The sequence below is a fragment of the Amblyomma maculatum genome, chromosome 8 (genome assembly GCF_055883805.1).
Source record: "Amblyomma maculatum isolate TAMU_Amacu chromosome 8, ASM5588380v1, whole genome shotgun sequence".
Taxonomy (NCBI): domain Eukaryota; kingdom Metazoa; phylum Arthropoda; class Arachnida; order Ixodida; family Ixodidae; genus Amblyomma; species Amblyomma maculatum.
This window is the reverse complement of record NC_139351.1, coordinates 5,063,353-5,090,883: the sequence shown is the minus strand read 5'-3', so window position 1 is coordinate 5,090,883 and position 27,531 is coordinate 5,063,353. Positions and strand designations below refer to the sequence as shown.

The following is a 27,531-nucleotide window of genomic DNA, read 5'->3' as shown; positions in this document are numbered from 1 at the left end:
TATGTCTACAGAGAGCACCCACGAATCGGCAGGACCCTCTACCTCGGCTGCACCACCCCCTCCGACTATGCCCGCACGACAGCGCGACCCGCCGCTGTTCGCTGGTCGTCGCGACGAAGACGTCGACGACTGGCTGGACACCTATGAACGCTGAAGTAACTACAACCGGTGGGACAACGCTGTAAAATTTCTGAACGTTTCTTTCTACCTCATTGAGGTCGCCAGAACCTGGTTTATTAACCGCGAACCCCACACCACTAACTGGACAACATTCAAGCAGCAGTTCCGCCAATATTTCGCCGACCCAGCAGTTCGCACTGAGGTCGCGAAGAACAAGCTCGCCTCTCGCCTCCAAGGTCCCGATGAGTCGTACGCGTCTTACATAGAGGCCATACTTGCACTCTGCCGGCGTGTTAGTCCCACCATGCCGGAACCTGAACGCGTACACCACATCTTAAAAGGAATTAATTCTGTGGCTTATAATACCCTGATTGCCCAGAATCCTTCTAATGTTGACGCCATTATTGCGACCTGCCAACGCATCGACCAGCTGCAGTCCTCCCGATTGCAGCCCAGCATTGCTACTGGTCCGACCTATGCTGACCTGGATCTACGGGCACTGATTCGAGCCATCATCCGGGAGGAGCTCCAAGCCCTCAAGCCTGTCTGTCGACACGGGTGCGATCAATCTTCCGTACCTTCTAATGACGCCGGTCTACGCAACATCATTAAAGATGAGCTGGCAACAATCACGCGACCTATGCCGTCCGACCATCCTGCACCCCGCCAAGCATCGACTTACGCGCACGTCGCAGCATCACCCCCTCCTTTTGTTCCGCCGCCCCAGCTGGCATCGCCCTACAACCACATCAACGCCGTGACGACGGCTCAGCCTACGCCACCCTATTACGCACCCTGGCGCCCCTCTCGCCCAGTGTGCTACTACTGTGGAATACGAGGACATATATCCCGCTTCTACCGTCGCCGTATTCAGAACGAGCGGCGTGGTTATGACGCATTCGAAAGTGACGTACCCTCATATTATCAGCGACGACCTCCTATTTCCAGCCCACCTCGAAGATCATCCCCACCTCCAGAATCCTCGTCTGAGCCTCGTGGAACCCATGCGTCCCGACGTCGGTCCCTATCCCCATACCGCCGCTCAGTTTCCCCTCTCCGACCCGCAACAACTCTCCCTGTCCGCCATCCGGAAAATTAAGCGTTGCAGTTTCCGGAGGTCAAACTGCAGTCTGCGAACTTACAAAAGTCCTCCAGATCGCCCGTATAATGTGATTTCTGTTTTCGCTGAAGGATTACCGGTCGAAGCATTGATTGATACAGGGGCTGCCATTTCTGTCATTCACGCTGATTTGTGCTACCGTTTGCGAAAAGTTACGACACCATATGATGGGCCTGAACTCCGTGGAGCCAATTACGTTCCTTTGCGCCCTTTAGCAAAGTGCACCGTACGAGTTGTTATTGACGGCGTCCGCCATCATGTGCAGTTTGCTGTGCTCTCTCCATCTGCGCATCTGATGATTTTTGGATGGGATTTTTGTCAACCGCTTCGGCGTTAATTTCTTGTGGCGACCGTGTTATCCATATGACAGACAGCGATTTTTCATCTTAAGTTTCTGAAAGACATCATCCCCTCGTTGCCGCCGCTGATACTGTTCTGCCTCCTCAGTGCGAAAAACTGCTTACCGTTGTTTCTGACCACATCGCTGACGGGGACGTACTCATCGCACCATCTTATCGTCATCTTGAACGCGGTATCGCCTTCCCGTCTAGTCTTCTGAGGGTCTGCAACGGCTCAGCGACAGTAGCGGCCACTAACACTTCACGTGAATCCCTCGTGCTCCGAAAAGGAACTTCTCTCCCCTGCAAGGTGGATGTTCAACCTTTGTCCTTGATGGTGCTCACCGCTCCTCAGCCTCAGCACCGTGTTTCCACCGACGTCTCTCTTTCTGTTCTCACAAAGACTATTAATCCTAACCTCACGCCGAACCAACGCCAAGAACTGCTTACATTGCTTCGACAACACCAAGCCATTTTTGATGCCACTTCCCCACCACTGGGACGGACTAGTGTTGCGCACCATCGCATCATTACTGAAGGTAACTCTATCGTTCGCCGACGGTCTTATCGGGTTTCCCTCTCTGAACGAAAGGTAATTGAAGAAAATGTAAATGACATGCTCCATCGCAATATTATTCGTCCCTCGACAAGTCCATGGTCCTCCCCAGTAGTGTTAGTTAAAAAAAAAGGACGGCTCGGTACGCTTTTGTGTTGATTACCGCGCACTCAACAAAATTACTCGCAAAGATGTATACCCAATGCCAAGAATTGATGACGCCCTTGACTCTCTCCAAGGCGCCGAATATTTCTCGACTTTGGACCTCCGCTCAGGTTATTGGCAAATACCTATGCACGAGGAGGATAAAGAAAAAACCGCTTTCGCAACTCCCGATGGCCTTTACGATTTTAATGTTATGCCTTTCGGACTTTGTAACGCACCAGCGACATTTGAAAGGATGATAGATACTGTGCTTCGTGGCCTAAAATGGAGAACCTGTTTATGTTACTTGGATGACAATGTCATCTTTTCGTCAACTTTTAACGACCATCTCACGCGCCTGAATGAGGTCCTCACGTGTCTCGCTTCAGCGGGCCTTCAGCTCAACACCAAGAAGTGCCACTTTGCACAGAAGGAAATTAAAATATTGGGACATCTAGTCAGCCATGACGGCATTCTTCCAGACCCTGAAAAAATTATCGCGGTCTTGAAATTTGCTCGTCCACAACGGACTACAGAATTGCGCAGTTTTGTCGGCCTGGCGTCTTATTTCCGGCGTTTTATAAAGCATTTTGCAAGTATTGGTGCTCCACTTCATCAACTACTTAAAGCACGCAGCCCTTTCGTGTGGACTGAACTGTGCGAAGCTGCTTTTAATAACCTGAAGCACGCCCTCACATCTGACCCTGTTCTTGGCCACTTCAGTGACAGCGCTCCAACCATCCTGCACACTGATGCCAGTGGTATCGGTCTTGGCGCTGTACTTCTGCAGCGCGATGCAACTTCGCGTGAGAAAGTGATTGCCTTCGCCAGTCGGACTATGACTACAGCTGAGAAAACTACACTGTTACAGAACAGGAGTGCCTTGCCGTCGTCTGGGCTGTCCAAGTTTCGCCCTTACCTATACGGTCGGCACTACACAGTTGTGACCGATCACCATGCTCTTTGCTGGTTGTCTTCGCTCAAAAATTTGACAGGCCGACTTGGCCGTCGGATTCTACGCCTGCAAGAATACAATATTGACGTCATTTATAAATCGGGTCGCCAACACCAAGACGCCGACGCTCTTTCTCGCTGTCCACTTTCGGAATCGGCTTGCTGTTTTTCTTCCCAATGCATTTCCACCTATCAGCACAGCCGACCATCTCTTTCCCCGACGTATATCACAACAGTTTCATTTGACGACTCAGAGAGCAAACACACTCTCCGCTCACAGCAATTAGCCGATGCCTACTGCCGTCCCATCATCGACCGCCTCATTGGCGCTTCGGACCCACCCAATGCTCGGCTTCGCCGACAACTTCGCAATTTCAAGCTCGAAGATGGCATCCTACTCCGCTTCGTGTATTGCCCTGATGGAACTCGCTGGATACCAGTCGTGCCGCGTGTGCTTCATCAACGTATACTGGCGGCTCTCCACGATGACGCTACTGCAGGTCACCTTGGTGTTGACAAAACCTACGACCGCGTGAAAAAACGATTCTTTTGGCCTGGCCTATCTTCCAGCGTTGCCAAATACGTCGCATCCTGCCCTCTATGCCAACGTCGCAAACGGCCGACTTCTTCACCCGCTGGCCTTCTACAACCTGTTCCCTGTCCCGCCACGCCATTCGACGTAGTCGGCATCGATTTATATGGTCCCCTACCTCTCTCCGATGGGGGTAACCATTGGATTATAACAGCTGTCGACCACCTTACACGCTATGCTGAGACAGCACCTGTACCGACCGGTTCCGCTCAAGAAGTAGCAAATTTCTTTTTGCAGTCAATTGTATTGCGTCATGGCGCTCCTCGGGTGCTCCTAAGTGACCGCGGGACGGCCTTCTTATCGACAGTTGTTGCCGAAGTTCTTTACGCGTCATCCACCCTTCATAAGACAACCTCGAGCTACCATCCCCAGACTAACGGGCTGACTGAGCGATTTCACCGCACCTTATCGGATATGATCTCCATGTATATCACACCGGATCATCGAAATTGGGACACTATTCTACCATTCGTCACTTTCGCCTATAACGCAGCAGTACAGCGGACTACCGGTTATTCTCCATTTTTCCTCGTTTATGGCCGTCCTCCCACTACAATTCTCGACGCTTCCTTCTTCTCTACGCCCGACTACTCCACATCGGTACCTACCCAGTTCTTATCTCGTGTGGCCAGATGCCGTCATCTTGCCCGCCTCAACACAGCAACGTGCCAGGAAGACCGCAAGAGCCGCTACGATTCTACGCATCGCGTGGTCTCTTATCGTCCCGGTGACGAAGTACTGCTTTATACTCCACTGCGCACCCCTGGCCTTAGTGACAAATTCCACCACCGCTACCTTGGTTTCAAGGAAAGCGTAGCAGGGGGAGGCAGAAAGTTAGGTGGGCGGATGAGATTAAGAAGTTCGCAGGGGTCAAGTGGATGCAGCTAGCACAGAACCGGGTTAAGTGGAGAAATATGGGAGAGGCCTTCGCCCTGCAGTGGGTATAATCAGGCTGATGATGATGATGACCTTGGTCCCTACAAGATCATCAGCCAAACTTCTCCAGTTAACTACAAAATCACGCCTGTTGATCCCCCAGCCGATCGACGCCACCGTGGAACTGAAATTGTTCATGTCTCTCGCTTGAAACCGTTTGTGCGCCGCGGTTCATCGGTTAGTTAGGAGCGGCCAGACTGGCCGCTTCCGACCCCCCGGGCAGATTGTGTGAGCCTTCTGTGTACCTTCTTTCATTTGTACATGCCATCATCATCTTCTTTCATTTGTACATACCATCATCATCGTCCCGCGGCGAAGGCTCTGGCGCGTGCCTGGGTTGGTGACCGGATTAAAACGCTGGACAAGGCTTCGCTGTCCTTGCCGCCACGACCTCGCCGTCTTGACCTAGCCTTCTTTCACAAGATATATATATATATATATATATATATATATATATATATATATATATAGACATGGATTGCTTGTTACTAATGGGCCAGAGTTAAATTCAAACAGGATATCACACAACTTTCCCGATTATCTAAAATAGATAATCGGGAAAGTTGTGTGACATCCTGTTTATATATATATATATATATATATATATATATAGTGAAAAATGCAGACCAACGTGTAAAACAATTTATTGACGTTTCGGCTGTTCCACAGCCGAAACGTCAATAAATTGTTTTACACGTTGGTCTTCATTTTTCACTGCTATTGACCGTGGCCAAGATTTCATTTTGGTGTGTGTATATATATATATATATATATATATATATATATATATATATATATATTGTGAGCCTACCATGGTCTTCTTCTTTCGTTTGTACATGCCATCTTCATCGTCCCGCGGCACCGGCTCCGGCAAGCGTCTGGGTTCGTGATCGGATTTAAACGCTAGACAAGGCATGCCGACCTTGCCGTCTCGACCTAGCCTTCTTTCAGAAATGGTGGAGGTGAACTTCGATCCCCTTGCTTCCTTCGGCCCTGCTTCTCGCTGAAGCTACGCGGCATCGCCTTCCAGACTAGTCTTGTCCGGTTCCGCAGCGGCTCAGCGACAGTAGCGGCCACTAACACTTCACTTGAATCCCTCGTGCTCGAAAAAGGAACTTCTCTTCCTTGCATGGTGGATGTTAAACATTTGTCCCTGATGGTGCCCACCGCCCCTCTGCCTCAGCACCGTGTTTCGTCAGACGTTTCTCTTTCTGTTCTCACAAAGACTATTAATCCTAACCTAACGCTGAACCAACGCCAAGAACTGCTGATATTGCTTCGACACCACCAAGCCATTTTAATGCCACTTCCCCACCACTGGGACAGACTAGTGTTGCGCACCATCGCATCATTATTGAAGGTAACTCTATCGTTCGCCGACGGCCTTATCGAGTTTCCCTCTCTGAACGAAAAGTAATTGAAGAAAATGTAAATGACATGCTAAGTCGCAATATTATTCGTCCCTCAGCAAGCCCATGGTCCTCCCCAGTTCAGTTCTGTTCAGTCGTTCAGTCGTGTCCGACTCTTCGTGACCCTATGGACCATATCACGCCACGCTTTACGGTCTGTCACTGTCTTCCTAACATCACATAACTTGATCTGCAACGCCTCGAGGATGCCATCTAACCATCGCGTACGCTGCCTACCCCTTCTCCGGTAACCCTCAACCTTTCCCAACATCAAAGCTTTCTCCTGCGACTCCTCTCTTCTCATCAGATGACCAAAGTAGCTAAGCTTTAACTTTAGAATTCGACCCTCCAATGAGCAGGCAGGGTTCGTGGTCGACAATATCGACTGATTTGATCTTCTGGCAGTCCAAGGAACTCTCAAGAGTCTCCGCCAGCACCACAATTCAAACGTGTCAATTCTTCGGCGGTCAGCCTTTTTCACAGTCCAACTCTCGCATCCATATATCACAACTGGAAAGACCATAGTACGAGTTGTACGGCTCTTTGTTGGCACTCTGATGCTCTGCTCTTAACTAGGCGGTCAATGCTAACCATGGCTTTCTTTCCCAAAAGCAGGCGTCTCCTAATTTCATGGCTGCAGTCACCTTCCGGGGTAATCTTGGAGCCCAAAAAGAGAAAATCCGTCACGGCTTCCACTTCTTGTTCCTTGATGCTCCAGGACTTGATAGGGCAAGACGCCATGATCTTTGTCTTTTTAATATTCAGTTTAAGCCCAAACTTCTCACTCTCTTGTACACGCATCAGAAGTCTCTTGAGTTGCACTTCACTTTCTGCCATTAAAGTGTTATCATCCGCATATCTAAGGTTGTTGATACGTTTTCCAGCAATTTTCACTCCAGCTGAAGACTCGTCCAGACCGCCCTTCCTTATGATGCACTCAGCATATAGGTTAAATAGGCAAGGTGACAGTATGCCGCCTTGTTTCACTCCTTTCTCAATCGGGAACCAATCAGTAAGACCATGCTGAGTTCTGTGGCCTCTTGTCCTTCATACAGGTTCCTGAGGAGACAGATGAGGCGAATTGGAACTCCCATCTCTTGGAGAGCTTGCCACAATCTGTTGTGATCTACGCAGTCAAACGCTTTCGCATAATCAATAAAGCAGAAGTAGATGGGCTTCTGGAACTCTCTTGCTTTTTCCATAATTCAGCGAAGGTTGGCAATCTGATCTCTAGTTCATCTTGCCTTGCGAAACCCAGCTTGCACTTCCCCAGTAGTGCTAGTTAAAAAAAGGACGGCTCGGTACGCTTTTGAGTTGATTACCGCGCACTCAACAAAATTACCCGCAAAGATGTATACCCGATGCCGCGAATTGATGACGCCTTTGACCCTCTCCAAGGCGCCGAATATTTCACGACTTTGGACCTCCGCTCAGGTTATTGGCAAAACCCTATGCACGAAGACAACAAATAAAACACCGCTTTCGCAACTCCCGATGGCTTTTACGAATTTAATGTTATGCCTTTCTCAGTTTGTAACGCACCAGCGACATTTGAAAGAATGATCGATACTGCACTTCATGGCCTAAAATAGAGAATCTGAAGTCCTCACGTGTCTCGCTTCAGCAGGCCTTCAGCTCAACTCCAAGAAGTGACACTTTGCACAGAAGGAAATTAAAATATTAGGACATCTGGTCAGCCATGACGGCACTCGTCCAGACCCTGAAACGATCATCGCGGTTTTGAATTTTGCTGGTCCGCAACGGACTGCTGATCTGCGCAGTTTCCTCGGCCTAGCGTCTTATTTCCGGCGTTTTATACGGCAACTATTGCTGCTCCACTTCATGAACTACTTAAAGCACGCAGCCCTTTCATGTGAAACGAACAGTGCGAAACTGCTTTTAACGACCTAAAGCACGCCCCGACATCGGATTATGTTATTGGCCACTTCAGTGACAGCGCTCCAACCATCCTGCACACTGATGCCAGTGGTCACGGTCTTGGCGCTGTACTTCTGCAGCGCGATGCAACTGCGCGTGAGAAAGTGATTGCCTTCGCCAGTCAAACTATGACGCCAGCCGAGAAAAACTACACCATTACCGAGCAGAAGTCTCTTGCCGTCGTCTGGGATATCCAAAATTTCGCCCTTATTTATACGGTCGGCACTTCACAGTCGTGACCGATCACCATGCTCTTTGCTGGTTGTCTTCGCTCAAACATTTGACAGGCCGATTTGGCCGTTGGATTCTACGCCTGCAAGGATACCGTTTCGACGTCACTTATAAATCGGGTCGCCAACACCAAGACGCGCCCCGCCGGGGTGGTGCAGTGGTAAGACGCCCGACTACTGTGCCGGAGTTCCCGAGTTCGAACCCGACCTCGGCGGCTGCGTTTCAATGGAGGCGAAACGAAGTGGCGTCCGTGTGCTGTGCGATGTCAGCGCACATTAAAGATCCCCAGGTGGTCGAAATTACTCTGTAGCCCTCCACTACGGCTCCCCTTTCTCACTTTCCACTTTCACTCCCACCTTCCTCCCTTCCCTTACGGCGCGGTTCAGGTGTCCGCAGAGCAAGTGTGACAGATACTGCGCCTTTCCCTTCCTGTGAACCAACCAACCAACCAACACCAAGACGCCGAAGCTCTTTCTCGCTGTCCACTTTCGGAATACATCTTGCTGTTTTTCTCCCAGTGCATTTCCACCTCTGACCACAGCCGACCATCCCTTTCTCTGACGTATATCACAACAGTTTCTTTTGACGACTCTGAGAACAAACACGCTCTCCGCTCACAGCAATTATCCCATTCTTACTGCCGTCCCATCATCGACCGCCTTATCGGCGCTTCGGACCCACCTAATGCTCAGCTTCGCCGACAGGTTCGCAATTTCAAGCTCGAAGATGCCAACCTACGCCGCTACGTGTATTGCCCTGATGGAACTCGCTGGATCCCATTCGTTCCGCGTGTACTTCGCCCACGTATACTGGTGGCTCTCCACGATGACGCTACTGCAGGTCATCTTGGTTTTGACAAAACCTACGACCGCATGAAAAAACGATTCTTTTGGCCAGGCCTATCTTCCAGCGTTGCCAAATACGTCGCATCCCGCACTCTGTGCCAACGTCGCAAGCGGCCTCCTTGACCCGCTGGCCTTCTACAACCTCTTCCCTGCCCTGTCACGCCATTCGACGTAGTTGGAATCGACTTATATGGTCCCCTCCCGCTCTCCGATGAGGGTAACCATTGGATTATAGCAGTTGTCGACCACCTTACACGCTACGCTTAGACAGCACCTGTACCGACTGGTTCCGCCCAAAAAGTAGCAAATTTCGTTTTGCGATCACTTTTATTGCGTCATGGTGCTCCTCGGGTGCTCCTAAGTGACCGCGGGACGGCCTTCCTATCAAGAGTCGTGGCCGGAGTTCTTCACGCGTCAGCCACCCTTCAAAAGACAACCTCAAGCTACCATCCCCAGACTAACGGTCTCACTGAGCGATTTCATTGCACCTGATGTACATGATGTACATGATATCCATGTACATCACATCATATCATCGAAATCGGACACTATTCTACCATTCGTCACATTCGCCTTAATACAGCGGTACAGCGGACTACCGGTTACTCTCAATTTTTTCTCGCTTATAGCCATCCTCCCACAACTATTCTCGACTCTTCCTTCTTCTCTACACCCGACTACTCCACATCAGTACCTACCCAGTTCTTATCTCGTGTGGCCAGATGCCGTCATCTTGCCCGGCTTAACACAGCAGCGTGCCAGGAACACCGCAAGAGTCACTACGATTCTAAGTATCGCGTGGTCTCTTTTCGTCCTGGTGACGAAGTACTGCTTTATACACCACTGCGAACCCCTGGCCTTAGTGACAAATTCCACCACCGCTACCTTGGTCCTTACGAGGTCATAAGCAAAACTTCCCTAGTTAACTACAAAGTCACGCCACCATGGAACTGAAATTGTTCATGTTTCTCGCTTGAAACCGTTTGTGCGCCGCGGTGCATCGATTAGTTAGCAGCGGCCAGGCTGGCCGCTTCCGACCCCACGGGCAGATTGTGAACCCCATCCGGCGTTCCGAACTTTCTATCGACTAGGTTGTGTAACTTGGGGAAACCGCGTAGTAGTGCCAGTGAGCCTGCGTGCTCAAGTGCTGGCAACGTTACACGAAGGCCACCTGGGAATGACCAGAATGAAAATGATGTCGCGAAGCGACGTGTGGTGGCCGATATTAACTCAGGATATAGAACAAACGATGAAAGAGTGTGCCACATGCCACATGCGGCACAGAGGGTTTCCTTGTTATCCTGGGGCTGACCGACGCGTAGGTGGGAACGAGTGCACCTGATGAAAAATATGAAGCCTAGACGAAGATGCACGTCAGGCAACCAACCAAGGGGCTGGACAGCTGTAAAGCTGAGAAAAAAAAGGCAACTCGAAGCAATCGCCGCACAGCAGGGTCCTGTTGAAAAGGACAGCCCAGCGTGTGCAGCAGACCGCTTTATTATGTTAATTTAGGCTCTAAACCTGAATAGCGTGTTCTGAAATCTGTGAACTCACTTTTCTAAGTTCGCACTTTTTGCAAGAGCACAACCATTACTTAGGGAAACTACCATTTCTAAACCATTCCGCAAAAGGCTGCTTTCAGGGTGGTTTATGAATTAAAATTTTGTTGGGAACAAAATATGGGACTTATTGCATTCCTGCATATGCAGACAACACAACAAATGAAGGCTATTTTTAAAGTCCTCGGTTTTTTTCAAGGATGTCATAAAGAACCCGAAAATTGCCTTATCCTGCGCGCTGAACTACCTAGAAGTTATCCAAGCACAAATGTTTAGTACATCCCCATGCTTTTTAAATGATGGTTTTCCTAAACTAACCCACTTAACTTCTCATTAAGACAGCTGCAACTCTTTTTCGATTTGTGCTGAGGTGATAAATCTTAGAATACATTCTAATAAGAGGAAGATAAGCCTTCCTTTAGGAGTGCCCAGAAATGTAGCGCAACAAACTCAATCACATGAGAAGAAACACAACACAGGTGCACACTACCAACTATAATATGGATCTGAACACACATTTCCTCATCACCATTCATGCTCTTCTACATCCATGTACATCGTATTCTCACGCCTCTTCTTTGCCAAGAAGATAATAGCACTGTCTTCTCCGCAGAACTCAATCATCGTCCAAGAATGACAGTCACAAATTCTACACACCTCTTTGCCCAGCAGCTATTACCACAATCGTCCCAGTGTAACACAACCATCTTCCAAGCAGGACAGTCACAAAGTCCACCACATAGTCACACACTAGCAAACAACCACCACACATGTGCAGTAAGACATGCACATCCAAAACACTTCACTTGTGAAGTCCTTATGTAAACAAAAGGAACTGCAACTTGCCCAGCAGGTCTAAGAAGCAATGAAGTACATGAGTATGAGAAGCACTTGGAAGATGGTTGTGACGGAGAGTGGTTTCTAGTGCTTGTTGACGCGCATTCTAAGTGGGTGGAAGTGTTTGCGATGCGTTCGACGATCAGGGAAGAGACTGTGGAAAAACTGCGTTGTGTGTTTTCCGCATATGGGTTATCAGAAAAAGCAGTGACCGACGACGGCCCGCAGTTTTATTGTGCATATTTTGAGAACTTCTTAACCAGGAATGGCATTCGGCACAGTAAATGCCCTCCTTATCATCCTGCTTCAAATGACAGTGCGGATCGAGCGCTGTGTGCAGAAAGTGAAAATAGACCACTGCAAGCAGATCCAGGACGAGCACCAGAAAAGTAAGGCGATGTCTTTTGCAGCACCGTATTGATCAGTTCTTGTTCACATATAGAATTCTTGTTCAGATATCCCAACGGGGACCACCGAGGAAACACCAGAGCAGAGATTACTGTCGTGGTTGCCCGAACCCGACTGAGCCTGCTGCTACCTGACATGGAGCAAAGAATGACAAACAAATTGGATCATTTAAAGCAGTCTGGAAACTGAACCCGCGGACCCTGGAGAGAGTTAGAGAACGGTGATGGCGTCCTGGTAAAGGGTCTCCTACCTTTCAATGAAAAATGGATAGCAGGGATAATCCGCAGGCGGGTGAGCGCCTGCACGTGCTTGCTTCTTACGGGGAACGAAGAACAATACGTTCATGCTGATGGCCTCCGACTGCGTACATTTCAGGACAAGGTGACGCTTGACCACCCTACCATCCCGGCCAGAGGTAATCCGAGCATCCAGCTGCATATGACTCCACCCGAGGGTACGGGGCTGCACACCTCGAACGACACGTCAACAACCGAAGGCAACACTTCAGCACCGGAATTTCCGCAATCGGACTCTGTACCTGCACCACAGCCTGATCGTCAACCGCCACCTGATCCTCAGCCAGATCCTCAACCGCCACCTGATCCCCAGCCTGATCCTCAGGCGCCACCTACTCCGCAACCGCCACTCCGTCGTAGCACTCGTAAGACAAGGACCCCAGACAGCTATCGGCCATAATAACAACGAACACTGTATAGGGGAAGACATGTTGTGTCATTGCTCTCGCAGCATGCTTGCGTGACGTCATGGGACAGATGATAGCGGCTATAAAAGCAGCTGCACTTGGTCTTGGTTCTTCTTCTTCGTGTGCCAGACATCACCTGAATATACCCAGGCATATGTCATGCTCTCTTGTCATGTATTTTTGGTGAAGACACAACAGTTTAACCGTATTGTCTCTAACATTTCTACCGCCTACTACTACAGCACACTCAGTAATGATATCTGTGAAGTTATTGTTTATTGTGTCTGGGCTAAGGTCGGCTTCCTGGGTGAGCAATGAATATCTATTCCGCAGGAAGAGCCTGAATTCTTCTACTTTTCCGCTTACCGCTAATTTGTTGACGCACTTCTTCCTCACTGGTCTGTTCCGCGCCTTCTGAAAATCCAGATTAATTCGAGACCTTACCATACTGCGGTCATTGCCAAAATGCGATTTTTGTTATTTTTTTGCGCTGCGCATACTAAGAATTTTGACGTTGAAAAGGACATGGCATGAACTCAAAGCATAAGCACAAATAATTTCAATAACAAAATGCAGATATTCTCGTGTTTGATATTTTCCTATCAATTAACTGGTATCATAAGTGCGCCGTGACATGCATTACTGAAAGCTTTCTAAATCTGGATTTCGATCTCCTTTCGACCGTCGAGGCTCGAAACGACTTGTGATGACGCATGTGACGCCTGTTATTCTTATATTTGAATCCTGCCTTGGATTTGTAATTAACTCTTGACATCCGTATATAACTTGCTGTTTTTGTGCTTGTTTGAACCATCATGGAGGGGAGCAGTGCAATGGAAACACGGATACAAGACACGCGGAAAAAAACAGGACTGGCGCAGTCTAGCAACTGAATTTTCTATTGAAAAAGAGGCCATTTTTGCACTCCAAGTCACAGAGGACCAGTAATCGAGAAATACGAAGCGCAATCACAGTCATTGCCAGCATTTTATCGACCAAAGAATGTCAGAGGCAGTCAACAGGCTTATATGCCTAAGGGGAAAATAAAAGGAGAAAGGTTAGAGAGCCAGCAGTTTGGACGGACGGACGGACGGATTATAGGAGAGGAGTGGCTCCTTTGAAGCGGGTTGGTAGCAGTTGCTATCATGCTCGTTTGTTTCTCTATATCTTGAATATTGTTTTCGATCGGTTAACTATACCATAATTCCATTTATTGAGTTGTTTCTACATTGCTAACATTATGTCTCTTTTCTGCTTTTAGGCCAGCAATCTTCCAATCGCTTTTGGCTAGCTTCCACCACAGGTTCATTCAGCCGACCACTGGTATCTCTAAACCCCAGGGTTTCAAGCAGAGTTACAGCACCTGTGCCGACATCCGGCGGGTACCATCACATTCGAATATAAGATGTTCAATTGTTTCTATGGATTTATTACATACTGCGCATGTGTCATCTTCTTGGTCAAATTTATTTTTGTAGCTGCGTGTTCTAAAGCATCTTGATCTAGCTTCAGAGAGTAGGGCACTGCCTCTTGAGTTATCAAAGAAAGCTTCCTTCCTGATCTGCCTTTTTACACTTTCGCTATAGTTCTACACTCTGTTTCTTTTCCATAGGATTTATCCAATTTTTACCTTCTGTGTTTTTAACCTGTTGCTTAACGCTCTTTATTTCTTCGTCCTTGTGATCAGCATACTTACTGGTTAGTTTCCTAGTTCTTCTCCTCCGTTGTGAGTCAACGCTTTTTAAGTACAGGTGTTTAAATACTTTAGCTGCCCATCTGTTACCGTCCAATTTCCTCAGGCTTTCTTCATATAATATTTTACTCTGAGCTTCTCGTACTTCGAAAGATGCCGAGCCCATATCTCCCTGTACCGCTGCATTTGTAGTTTTGCCGTGGGCACCTAGTGCTAATCGTCCAACGGATCTCTGATGTATTCCTAATGTCGACTGTACCTCTGATTTTAGGCACAAAGCCGCATTTCCGAAAGTAAGTCCGGGCACCATAATTCCTTTCCCCTCAAAACCTCATACCTATTGTATCCCCACAATGCCCTATGCTTCATTATCCAGGCATTTCTTCGCCCTTTGGCCTTAAGTGATTGCTCATGCGTTACAATGTATGCCAATCCTTCGTTTACCCATACCCCGAGATATTTATATTCTGGTACTCTGGTTATTTTGTGGCCTTGTATTTTAGGACCCTAATCAGTTGATCAGTTGAAAATCATCAGACCCAACTTAACTGCACTAAAACGGAAGCTTAGAGCGTCCTCTTCGTCTCCGCAATACTTAACTGTCTTCCTGGCTATTTGCTAACAGCACAATATAGTCTGCATACCTTAAACCGGGGAGGCGCTGTTCTACGACCGTTCCTCCCAGAAAGCATTTGGGTGCACAGAGTTTTCGTAAAATTTCGTTATGAAGGTGAAAAGTGTTAAATATTTTGCAGTCGAAACAGAAAGCTGGGCTAGTTGGTGCGTCATCATAAATAAAACGACTAGCGCAAATAACATAGACACAGACATAGCAGTAGACAGGACGAAATATTTTCAGAATACTTTTTCAGAATACAGAGAGAATATTTTTTCAATAGCCCTGATAGTTTTGGCTCAGTGCGACGTCCAATATATTGGACACTGGGATTCTACTCGCTCTTTTTTCGCCAAGCGCGCATACATTTACATGCCGCAGATATTGCTCTCAAACTCGTCTGAATTTTTTTTTCTTAACTTCAAAGGTAAACTGGCGAAAAAGAACGTAAAAACGAGCCTTCCTCCGCTCAAAAAAAAGTTCGCTTGCTTCTTCACTTTCTACGCTACTTTGTTGGGCGCTGTTCCTGTTCGCGCTATTTTTATTGACAATAAATCCTAACATTCTTTGGCCAATTTTAAAACATCTTCTGCCCTTTGTGATGCAGAAGAGCCGGCATTTGGTGTTTTCATATTATAAAATTGTAGATCTATAATTTATAATTTTATGATCTACAAATTATAATTTATAACTAAAATTGTAAATTATAACATTATAAAATTGCGTCAGCTGTCTCATCAGACACACGAGACCGGTCTCCTAAGAAAAAAGAGAGGCGATTTCGTTCTCAAGCCACTAAATACCAACAGTACTCGTCTGCTGTTCATAACATGGCCGTAGCAAAAGCGCGGTCAAAATGACCGGGTTGAGTCCCAGCGTCCAACACAATGGACACGCGAAATCAAAGAACGCGTGAATAAAAGTAAGCGGTTGAACAGTTTAAATTTCTTATTCTAAGCATTCGCTGTGGTATTACCTTTAATATAAAGCCAAAGGCATGCTCTGAAAGTAGGTAGAAATACGAGAAACAGTACTTACTTCGCCGACAGGTGCCATAAATCGGCGCGCCGCGGAATGCCGCCATTTTGAAATGTTTTAGCGGGAATTTGAACGATGCATTTTTATCAATGTTGCATAGATGGCGCCAGCACGTGTCCAATATATTGGACAGCATGGTTTTATGAGGATGAATGCCTTGGCATAGCAGTACTTTCTCATTAATTAGTGTCCAATATATTGGACAAACCCCCATAGCCGGGTCTCAGGAGGCAGGTTAAAACCTAGAGTACGTTCTTGTAGTTGCCGTTCCATATTTGTCATATAAATCATGAACAGCAGCGGTGATAGAAGGCAACCTTGTCTTAATCATTTGCATATCCTTGCAGCTTCCTTATTTGCAGCATATATTTGCAGCTTCCTTACTTCTTATCTCTTCCCATGTAATTTCTACTTCGTTATCACAGTATAATTCCTGCACGAAATCTCTCTCTCTCTCTCTCTGTTTACTTGTCGTACTCCCCGTTTATGTCCAGGAAGGCCAAATTGATTCGGCGACAGCAGCGCTACTTAATCACGCTTGTCGCAGATTGATGCTACCTGTTAAAAATAAATTATCATATACTGTCCACTGAGAAAAAAAAAATGCCTGACATGGCGATTACGGGCAATTTTAAAGCAAGGGGGGGAGTAGCAGCTGCTTCACGACCGCCACTGAGGTGCTTTTGCCAGTGCTGGAGAAGTGACGAGTTTTAGCTCTCGTAACTTAATAATGAGCAAAACAAAGCAACACGCGTTTGCCTATTCTTCCTTGCCTACGTCTCCAGCATTCTTCAAAGAATTTTGAGCGAAATTGGAAGTGGCGTTTTTTTATCGTTTAATTGTGAAAAGAACTCATTCAGTTAAATATTGAATATTTGGCATAAATTGTTATGCTTCCTCTCAATATATAGGAATTAAATTTAGTGAGTTTGATTATTGCACAATTGTTATCAGTTCGGAAAATCTGAAGAAGATGTGGCTTCTAGTCGCGCAGAAAATGATTCGTAAACATGGCCTGATAAGTGTACTTTTTGACTTTTTTCATTGGAAGCAATAACTTGCTCAGAATGGCGAAAAGACGCCTAAATTACTCTTTGCCACCTGTAGTTTGACTGCACAAAATATTGACTTGAATGCCTCCAATTATTTACGTCATCGCGAAATCCGCACGCAGCAATGTGTGCTGCTTGTGTCGTGCAATCGTTCGCATTTTCTTCTTCCTTAATATTAAGGTTACGAAAAAATAATTGCACTACTGACATATTAAGCACTACGTGCACAATATATCTGAAAACAGGATAAATTAAGTATATCATATAATTAGGCCTTTCGACTATGGTGGAATCAGTCAGTAACAAGCGAAGCAGCAAACGACATTAGGCCTAGAGGGGACGAAGAGACCGACATAGCGCTGAACTCACAGCAAAAAGTGTATTCAGGATGCTGTCGCCATATGTACTTTTTTTCTGCGTCACTGAAGATGGCGATAGCGTTTTGAATAACCTTTTTTGGTCCGTTCAGCACCCTGTTTGTCCTTTCGTGTCCTCCAGGCATCGTGCCATATTTGCACTGCTCCACTTGTACAGTACGCCGTGTCATTGTGAATAACAAGAGATGCTTTTCCTGCAGCCGTCTGCTGCGACCACGTGGAAGGCGGCATGTACATCGGTCCCGAATTCCAGCTGGGCCAGGTGTACGACGGCTCGCTGGGCGTCGAGGAGGGCGAAACGGTGGTGCTCTACCGACCAGTCTATGTGTCCATCCGCAACCCGACCCGAGGCGGGGGCGCCTGCAGTAGTCAGGGCCCAGGCACCAGCGACGACCAGCAACAGCAGCGGCAGGCCAGGGCGTAACGGCCTATGTCGTGGAGGAGGATCATCCGGCACCAAAGAACGCGATCGGAGCCAAAAAAAAAAAAAGGGCGTCCACGCGAAAAAAACAATATGGGGCCGGACGTGCACGCCGTACAAAGCTGCCTGTAAACCGCGGTGTTAGCTGCGACCTCACACAGCACGGTAGCCTTGTGTAACCCCAATTGAGGAGAGGCGAGGTAATCGCGCCACCCCTGGAACGTGCCTGCTTATTAAGCGTGCCTCTACAGCGGCTCTGATTTGATTACTTTGTCGTTTTTTTATCTGATATGTGTAAGCGTTGATTATCGCAAGCTAAATTAATCTAAACCCAACTCAGGCGCTCGGTGGATACCTCGCGGTATCACGCAAACGTTGCCAAGTTCCCATCTGAGCCATAGTTTTTAGAGTGTAATTATGCAAATAGCGCGCGTACGTATAGGAATATTTTTAGTACGCAGTAGCCGTGAAATATTAAAATAAATCCCTTCCCTTGAGGCTTTCTTTCAAGCACGAAAAATACGTGTGGACGCAGGTGACTTGTCACCGCTTCTCTGAATTTTTAGGCCATTTTGAGCGGCCGATATCAAGCACAAAAAAGGGTGCGCTGCAAACACACCGCTCTCTTAATTGCTCTCCTGTGAAGAGGTTCTAAGGAAACAAATGCCGGCACAGTCAGTGTCGCTTGGAGGTTAGCAGAAATTTCGACAGGTAACGCGTAGCGAAAGTACCGAACAAAGCAAAGTGGACGCCAGCCTTTTAAACCTTGCTCGTTGCGTTCACTTTCATGTTTTCCACGAAGGGGGTACTGCGCTAAAAAACATACAGACTAAAGAAGTGGTTTGCAGGACGTGCGCAGGCTCACAAATCCTTTTACTATTAAGCTAACCGGAAGTAAACGAAAGGTTGCAATGGAAAGCATAGACTCGTCTCATTAGGCTTTGTTCCGTGGCAAGTCTACCCTGACTAAAATCTATGGCGCAACTACTCCGCTTTCATAAGCTATTGCTAGTTACCCTTTCCGTTTTCTTAACTCGCATCGCAGCTTTCACGGTGGAGGTTGTAAAAACAAAACGCAGTTTACCCATTAGCTCCCTGTTACCCGGTGATACATTGTCCCTCAAGGAATACGCGTTAGGGGTTATGGCACTGAAGTACCCAGGAAGGGGCTAAGAATGCAGATCTTCGTGAAGTCCTGTCCTGTTCGTAGCCGATAATTAAGTGGAGGGAGCCCGAAAGCCACGTTCTTCGAGTCATAAGTACATCGCGGTACTTCGGAAAAGGTCTCCTTTCGTACAGATAGGTCGAAGAGTGCGCCATCTAGTATGCACCTGCGGAAGCCTTGAGGACCAGCGACAGCTTCCTTCAAGGCGGGTCACTTTGATTGCGTGTACGCCTTTAGACAAATTGCGCGCCTATCCGAGCATACGGTCACCCCTCAGCCACTCAACAGGGTACGGCGCGCGCCAGTGCCAGCAATCCATGTCGCATCTCACGCGTTTTGTCAGCGTGAGGAGATTGTCCCCGGGCGTCAAAGGTAATTCGCAAGCGGTGCAAACGCATTACCGCAGAACGAACAAATGCGGATGCGTGGTCAGCGCAAACCACAAATTGGGCCCGGTGACTGTTCGCTTGCGGGGGCGTGTGTTTTGTCGAGGCCAGTGCAGGCACCTACTGATGTGGACCCGCGAACAAAGTGTGCAGTTGAGAAGAACAAACCTCTACACAACGCTCAACATTTGCCGATCGCATCCTCTGCAAGGTGGACGACCTAAGCAAAACTCCCTGCTACGACGGAAATCAACGGGCAAAATCTCCGCTGAAGAGGACTTCGTGTAACGCGTTATTTTGGAGATCCCGTTTGTGTGTTGCCAACACTGCAAGACTGTCGAAGAAGGCGTCGGTGGCTGACGTCAAGATTTAGTTCAATATTTTGTAGCGTAGCTGGCGGCACATGATGGACATCGTACCGTCGTAGGGCGATCACAGTGTTTGCTTACGTTGATCTGTTTCCCCGACGAGTGGACGACGTTTGCATTCAGGGTAAGCACGCTTGAAGCAGGGATGAAATGCTTCTCAAATTTCGGCCCCCTCTACAGGGTCAGCACCACGAAAGAGACGTAATATATAGCATCATTTTACACTTGTCCTGGAGGTGTCGCTTAACGAAAGCGGGGCATGAAAAACCTGTTTTGAAATAGTGCAACTCACAGCCCTTACTGTTAGTTAGGTGGCGGGAACACTGCAACGGTTCTGTGTTCCTGACAGCGAGGGCTTTTTGCTCGTGGACGCTCGAGTCGCATTGGTTCCATGTGTAGGCTCGCCCGTTTTGGAAACGCTTCCAAATAACAATTTCCGTGTATGTGGTAAGCAGAACAGTCGTCTTTCATCCCTGTCTCAAGGTGCCACATCCATCATCTTCTGTACGCGAGCCTTTTTCACCACACATTGTACAAACACCTGCAGACCGCAACGGCTATTCGCCACAACAAGGAATGTATGCATGTTTTGCAGCCTTCTAAATTCAACCTCTTGTGTGCAGTTATGTCTGCACTTGTGCAGTCATGGTTGACCACGGCCACCTATGGGTGCAGGTGTTGTTTGATTCAGCCGACGATCGGAAGCAGCTTCACGCCGTTAGCGAGCAAGAAATTTTGATGGGCAAGAACACGGAAAAATACCTCTCAACGTGAATGCCTGTAATTGAAGGCAGCTGGCAGGCGACCCTAACAGGTGCGGGCCACCCAGGGCGGAGTGTAACGGCACTTCTAAGCACTTTCGTGGCAGGTTACATTCACTCTCGTTAGGGGTGTGCGAACAGTACTATCCTAAATAGAAAGCAAATAACGTGTTTCCAGAAACAAATTAAATACCAAGTTAATAATGTTACAAATCGGCAAATCTTGCGAAAAACTAAAGCTCCAGTGCCAATGCTATAACACATGTGTGCGCCGTAGAAGCGAGAAATCATAACAATATAAGCTACATGTATCGTTCGCAACAAGGACATCAATTTAAGCATATGGAAGGAATTATGTTTGGTACAACAGAAAAATAAAGGCAGAGGTTTAACCCCACTAGACCTGGTTTAACGAGCGAGAGCCCCCGCCGCGGAGTATTTGTGTTACCTCCGAGATATCGCTTTGACGGAGTGCTGTCCCGGAAGCCGCTATACTTGCCAAGGCGATACAGAGACGGTGGAACGTTACACGATCATGGACGACTTTACTATGCTCTAAACCTCTGGATTAGTGGGTCCATACTAAAAAATAAAGCCACACCTCAGTACGTGACGCCAGTGACGTCTACGTATGAGTCATGACAACAGAGACAGGGCATCGAGACATGGTTTGCTTATCTTTCCTTGAGCCCTACCGTGTCGTTCAATCCGGGGGTCATGTATTAGGCCGCAAAACAAATGAAACGCGTCACGGCCCTGTGTCCTCCATCCATCGTTTTTAGACCCCAGATTTCTACAGAGAGACCTATACTACTTTGGTGGAACTTTGGATTTCGCCTCGCTGTGTCCGACTGACTGTCAGTGAATACGGATACTGCTCCTTTGGTCAAAAACCAACTTCAACAAAAATATTTAGAAAATCGTGGAATGAAAAGGCGTTGTCAACGCTATCAAGTGCATTCCTAAGGCGAAGCTGAACTTCCGCCTAACTCAAATCGTCAAACCGTAATATCCGTCTATTCGAATGAATCAAACGGTGTTTTCAAACTTGCTCGCAGCGAATCGAGCATACGTCGTCAACTTTTCATTGCTCTTCGAATATTTCGAATATTAAAAGCAGAACTCGGTAAACCAGGTAATGCCATGCTTAACAAAGTTTAACAGCCATCTTTAAGAGCCATCTGCGAAAAATACTACGGGCCTTTTGGAACCTCGCAGGAAATATTCCAAGATCGAGTATTGAAATGTTGAGAACATATATGCTCGATTCGCTGCGAACAATTCTGAGAGCACTTTGTTTGATTCGTTCAAATATTTGAAGAGAAGAATGTTTTATTCGCTATTCAATTTTTTTTTTAATGTTCGCACACTCCTAAACCTCGTTCAGCGGAAGCAAATGTGCTTTGTGGGGGACAACGATGCGCTAAGTGCAGCAAGAATATTCTAATTACCCACCCGCAGTAGTGATATGGGGTGCAGCCCAACAATCGGGTCTCTGATTCTTCCTGTTACTACACTGGACATCAGCAGCCGACCGCAATTAGTAGCCACTTCCCAGAGTCTAGGAGGTGAATGAGCCCCAGCGAAGGCAGAGTCGGCGACCATGCCAAATTATCTCCGGGAGGTGCATCTTTTTGCCCCGCGCGCTAGTCTACCGACCGCCAGTACTTAGGCAACAAGTTCATTTACATTTTCGCGACTTGTTGAGCCAGAGGACCGTGCTAAGAAGAGCGTCACCATATTAGAGCACGGGGACACTCATTGCTGCATGGCAGCGCAAGCCAAACGCAATGACACTGAAAACACTTCTCCGAAAAAAAAACAAAAAAGTACAGCGTACGAGATGCTGCACTTTGGTCATGGTAGATATGCGTTCGTCGTTGGTCATTATCTAATCTGCGCAAATACTTTTCCCTTTCAAGAATAAATTCCCAATGACGCAGACAAAATTATTCGTTGCTATGACATCTATATAGTCAAATGCAGTGACCGCCGCACACAATTCTTCTTTGACAGAAAGTATTCCGCCGTTCAAGCTTTTCTGCTTACCTACATAAACTTCTAACCATCAAGCCAAGTTATAAAACACAACCATTTCGGCTTGTTTGGTGTAGTCCAATATCGAAAACTGATTTCATGCACTCTTCAGCGAAGTAATACACACACCGCGTACCATTGCGCATAGTTAGCAACTGCTGTTTGTTTTAAGTATGGACCCTCTGGGAGTCAGCTTCTCTGCATAGTAGAAAACCCTTCACCATGGCGGCCAAACTTACAATGAAGATCAAAACGTTTATTGAAAGCCGCAACGACTTAGACTAGTGAAAGCCTGATCGGGTCCCTGCTGTTGGTGAAGGCCGCTGCCCGTGCGTCTTCGACGAGGGCCATTTGTTCGTCGAGGTGAGGGTTGGAAAGGGCCGCCTCCCAACCCTGTCACGTTTGGTTATTGATTATTGTATTTATAATTTCAATACTGCTATTTTTCTGACAAGTCCATATCATATTGTATAAGCTTTTCTTCTGACCAAGGGTATTGCACTGCGTCGAAAAGGAGTCGGACTCAATGGCGAGGAACCTTGCTGGGTTATTAAACGACATAGTTTGTAGCCTTCAAATGTGACACTCTTCTGATTTAGTAAGACCCTTAGCGGGCATCGGAAGGGCCTGCCTTCGAAAGCGCTAAGGCTGTAGTATCTCTGAATAGGTTGCTAACGAAGAGAATGAGTTTTTATCAATAAGGACGGACGTAGAAAAATTCTGGCTCGGGAAGAAGCGTTTCCTTCTACTCGCAGGCGACCCATATCTGCTCTTTGCGTGCTGCTCAACTCGGCACAGATTTTGCAGGCTAGCGGCGTGATTCTGCCGCGCATATAGTTTCTATAAGCCACTTGCGAATCTGTATGCCAAGTGCGTCGCGGCTAAGGCTGTCGCCACTTCTTCCATAACCAGCGTTCTTCGGTTACGAACTGAGAGCCCATCCGTGACCTGCATTCGGTGCACTACTAAGATTGTTCATGCCCCCCCCCCCCCTCCTATAGGACTCACAGTGTCGACGAAGAAAGCCCTTCTTTTGAATAGCACTCGTTCCTGTCCTTGCTCCTCGCCACTCGTCCAGCACGATGATACTCCGAGGGCGTGTTTTTTGGGAAGCGGAAGCGCAAGGAATTTGCTCTTCCACTCTTAGGTATATATTGTCCCCCAGCCAACTGTTGCGGAAAGGAAATGTTTAAATCTTCCAAGACCCTGTGGCTCGTCTTGGTTGTGGCCAGCCGCCTTGGCTTGTCACATAGGCGCTAATCAATCGATCAGCTGCATTCTGTGCAGAAATTGAGTACACCGCTGGAGACGTCTATTGTGACAACAATGCACTACCAATTTCCACACTCCTCGTGTTCATGTCGCGATTGAGGGCAGGAACCTTTCACCCTCGCCACGCAGCAGTGCTGCGAAGAAATGAACAGCATTATACAGCACACAACTTCTGCCCCTACGGCGGGCCGCGTCGCCATGGTACAGGAGTTTTGGCTGTCTAGAAAAGCTGACTTCAGGAGTATTGCAAAGGGTTGATCTTACTGATTGTACATAACACTTGCGCTGCTTTTGAGCACCCTACAGTCTGCTGCCGTCTGGCGGAATCCAATCAGTTCACTGATTCTTTCGCAAAAGCACGACAAAGTCTATATCATGAAGCTATACTCGTCACCATAGATACAATGGTTAGCGATGCGTAACAACTGCATTATTAGAGAGTTATAGCGCTACCGACAATCCGCCAACATGACCCTCTACCGCGCAACGCGAGGGATCGCCTCTCGAATGGTCCCGACGAGAAAGACCTGCGTGCCGCCGTCTAGAGTTGCTATAAGTACCGCCGTCTAGCACGTGGTGCCACATGGCGCCGTAAAGGCGATCTGCGCACGTGCAGTTAAAAGCGCGGTGGTGGGATCACTGTAACGGATCGTGCTATGCGATAGCTCTCATTACAATTCAACAGCGAAAAAACGTGCTGATAATAGCCAGTCGTAGCGGAGGAGGAAGAGACCCGCTGAAGCGCTGCTTAAGAAAAAGCAAGGCCAAAGAGCTGTGCCGGTCACTCCTGGGTGCGCTGCGGAAACGCACTAACGCGATACGGGCTGTCACGGCTGCCTGAAACACTGGCTTCGCGAGAGGTCGCCAAATCACTTTGCTAAACTCATATTAATGGTGAAACCCATACGCAGACTTCGAGCACTCCTTGGTCAACTTTTGTCTTTGCTATTTTAAGGTAGCGTCTATTTCAATGGCAGACCTGGGACGCGGATCGCTTGCTGCAATGGTGGACTGGGCGCAGCCTGCCAGCAGAGGTGGCTTGTTAGAGCAATCCGAACTGCTCTGCCGTAATCGGCGTGTTCGGGATCCTGCTGCACCTTCTATGTCTTCGGCGGCATTCCACGCCCAGCGGTGCGAGGAAAGAAGATGCGTTACTCTGAAAGCTTTCCGGCAGCTGCTATCTTGCCTAGCGACCCCGCTGTATAATGCAGTGACGCGACTTTTATACTGAGTCGGCCTAGGCGAGTACCATGGTGAAAACTAAGTCTTTCTGCTTCAAAGCGTCTTTTGCAGAAATGACGGTGCAGTGCGTTTTACATGAATTTCAGTGTCATCTCGAGTCGGGATGAGCCTTCCCAGAATGTGTTGTATGTTGACGTGCGAGTCTGCCGACATAAAAAAAAAATGAAAACGCGGTTTGCAATTTTCAGTGTTTTGGGAATTTTCATGTCTTCAATGTGTCTCCACTCTTTAGGACAGAAGCATTTTTGTTGTGTCTTTGCAGTTTGATGTGCTCAGGTGTCAAAGGTGAAGTGTGACGGTGTTCGATAGCTTGAGAGTTATGGCCAGTTGCGCTGCCCGCCGCGGCGAACGTTGTTGTGTACGGAACTTGGTGTGCAGTGATGTGTCGATCACTTGTTGCTGTTTCGTGTATGTTTTTTTTTTTTTGCCGCTGACTGTTGTATGCCATTTTATGCGTTCTTATTTTTCATTATTCCTGGTTTATTTTTCTCGCTGGTGAACAAAGCATAGGCAGCTGTTAAAACGCCACGATAAAAAAAATTAAAGCGTAAATACGATTTGAAGACACAGGGTAAGTAAGGTGGCGCCAGAACGGTTTACTTCTGAATAGCTTCTATGTGACTGAAAATGACAAAAAGCACCATTTTCTGTCAACCAGTTACATTCGTGGCTTAACTAAAGCGCCCGCCCATAAGGGGAGCACCATGTTAGCGCAGGTGGGACTTTCAAAGCTCAGAGACAAAAAGAAACGGGAGGCTCTTGTTCGTTCCCGTGTATCGCGAAGTTTTTCCTGTCACGTGATTACCGCAGCTGTAGTTATTGGCTTCAGACTGCTCTGTGGAAACTATATGATGTCCCTGCGGTTCAGAACAATCCAACGCGTCCGCTGCTACTTGCGAGCGATGCCTCGTCGCATGGCGTTTCTTTGAGCACCGCACGGAAGTAACAGTGACGCGTGGAAAATCATAACACGACAATGATCTCGGACCCGATTAATACCGCTTTGCCAACTGAGCGTTTGAAATGAAGTTTGGACCGTGTGTTATTTCGTATATCTACGACCTCTTGGAATGCTTTCATGGATAATCCTACTTCGCTACACTCAAGCTAACTCGTATCACAGTCTTATATTCAGACTGATGCACACTGATTAGGTCGATCCCTAATGACCGAAATGTTTAGCTGCGTGGCAAACTCTCTTCGATCTTTCATAGATTTCCACTGCTGTTCGGTAGCAGAGAGGACGTTGCGTGTACGGGAGCAGAATTGGCCAGAAAACAAACGCGATTCAACGGTATTCTAGTCAGAATCATGCAGAAGAAATTGAATTGGGCGAGGCATGCCAAGCGAATCGTTAAGATAACCGACGGGCTTTTGGCGTGGCAGAGGGGCTATCGAAAACGTCGCGTCTACAGATAAGGTTAGGATGGTGAAAGGTGGCACAGGCCAGCCCTTCCGAGGGGCGCTTGTCCGGCAGAATACGTGCACACGCTGATGATGATGTTGATGGCGAAGCGAGCAACAAGAGCGACTTCAGGCGAGACACTTTAGCCGCAGTGAGAGCGGATCGAGCTTTAACAGCCCTTCTCTCCTTCCATCGGCATAAAAAGGAGAGACTAGTGATTGTGCGTTTTTTATGTTGGCAAGCATCACTTTTAAAAGGCGTCAAATATTCCTCGTCAAATAACGGCGGCAGAGCGCCTCGCACACTCCTCTTTTCAGGCTCCTCGTACAGGTTCTCCTGGGTAAGCCTAACGGCGGTGTTTCATCCGGATGAACCGAAGAGCTTGACGGCATCAAAGTATCTATCAAATAAAGCAGAGCGTTAAACGCGAGAGTTGTGTCATGAAGCCTTCATCTATTTAAGATGCGCTTTTTTTAACAGGGCGACACTACTGTTTGGCAAGGTATTATGGCATTCTCCGCGCAGCTGATGAACGCTGCTTCAGTCTAGGGAAGTGCCCTCTTGCATCTCTCTGAGAGCAGCTCATTTTTGCAGGGAATACGTGCACGGTAATCGAAAATATTGCTTTACTCAGTGGGTCGTGCATTTGATATGAACATGCTTAGGTGTGATTTCTTTCGCAGTGGAGAAAGCTTTTTATTGGCAGCGGGGAGCACGGACGTTTCGTTTTTTTTCATTCAGTGCTCGCCAATTCTTTCACCTTCGCTGTGTGAGCGGCCGTTCGTGTACGCATGAGCAGAGAAGGAAGCTTCAGATAGGCTTAAGCGTTAAGGGTTGCCGCAAAAGTAAAGGAACAGTGGCAGAAGGGGGCAAGACTACGCAGAACAAGTTTTACGCTTCCCATCTCTGATAGGTCATGTGGCGTGTCCAACCATCGCTAACGCGTGCCGCTGAGAAGTTGGAGGCTCCGAACTACGAACCACTACATCGAATGCGCCTTCTTTCTGT

At 47.7% G+C, this 27,531-nt stretch overlaps 1 protein-coding gene across 1 annotated transcript in view; it reads left to right on the top strand.

The window, feature by feature from the left end:
- LOC146180470 (arrestin domain-containing protein 3-like) overlaps window positions 1–19,934 on the top strand; it is a 169,595-nt gene extending 149,661 nt beyond the window's left edge. The window contains exon 7 of the mRNA XM_084577792.1: window positions 17,667–19,934. Within this exon, the coding sequence (XP_084433918.1) occupies window positions 17,667–17,890 (224 nt within the window). The 3' untranslated portion in view covers window positions 17,891–19,934. The remainder of the gene's footprint in view (window positions 1–17,666) is intronic.
- Window positions 19,935–27,531: the final 7,597 nt, after the last annotated feature.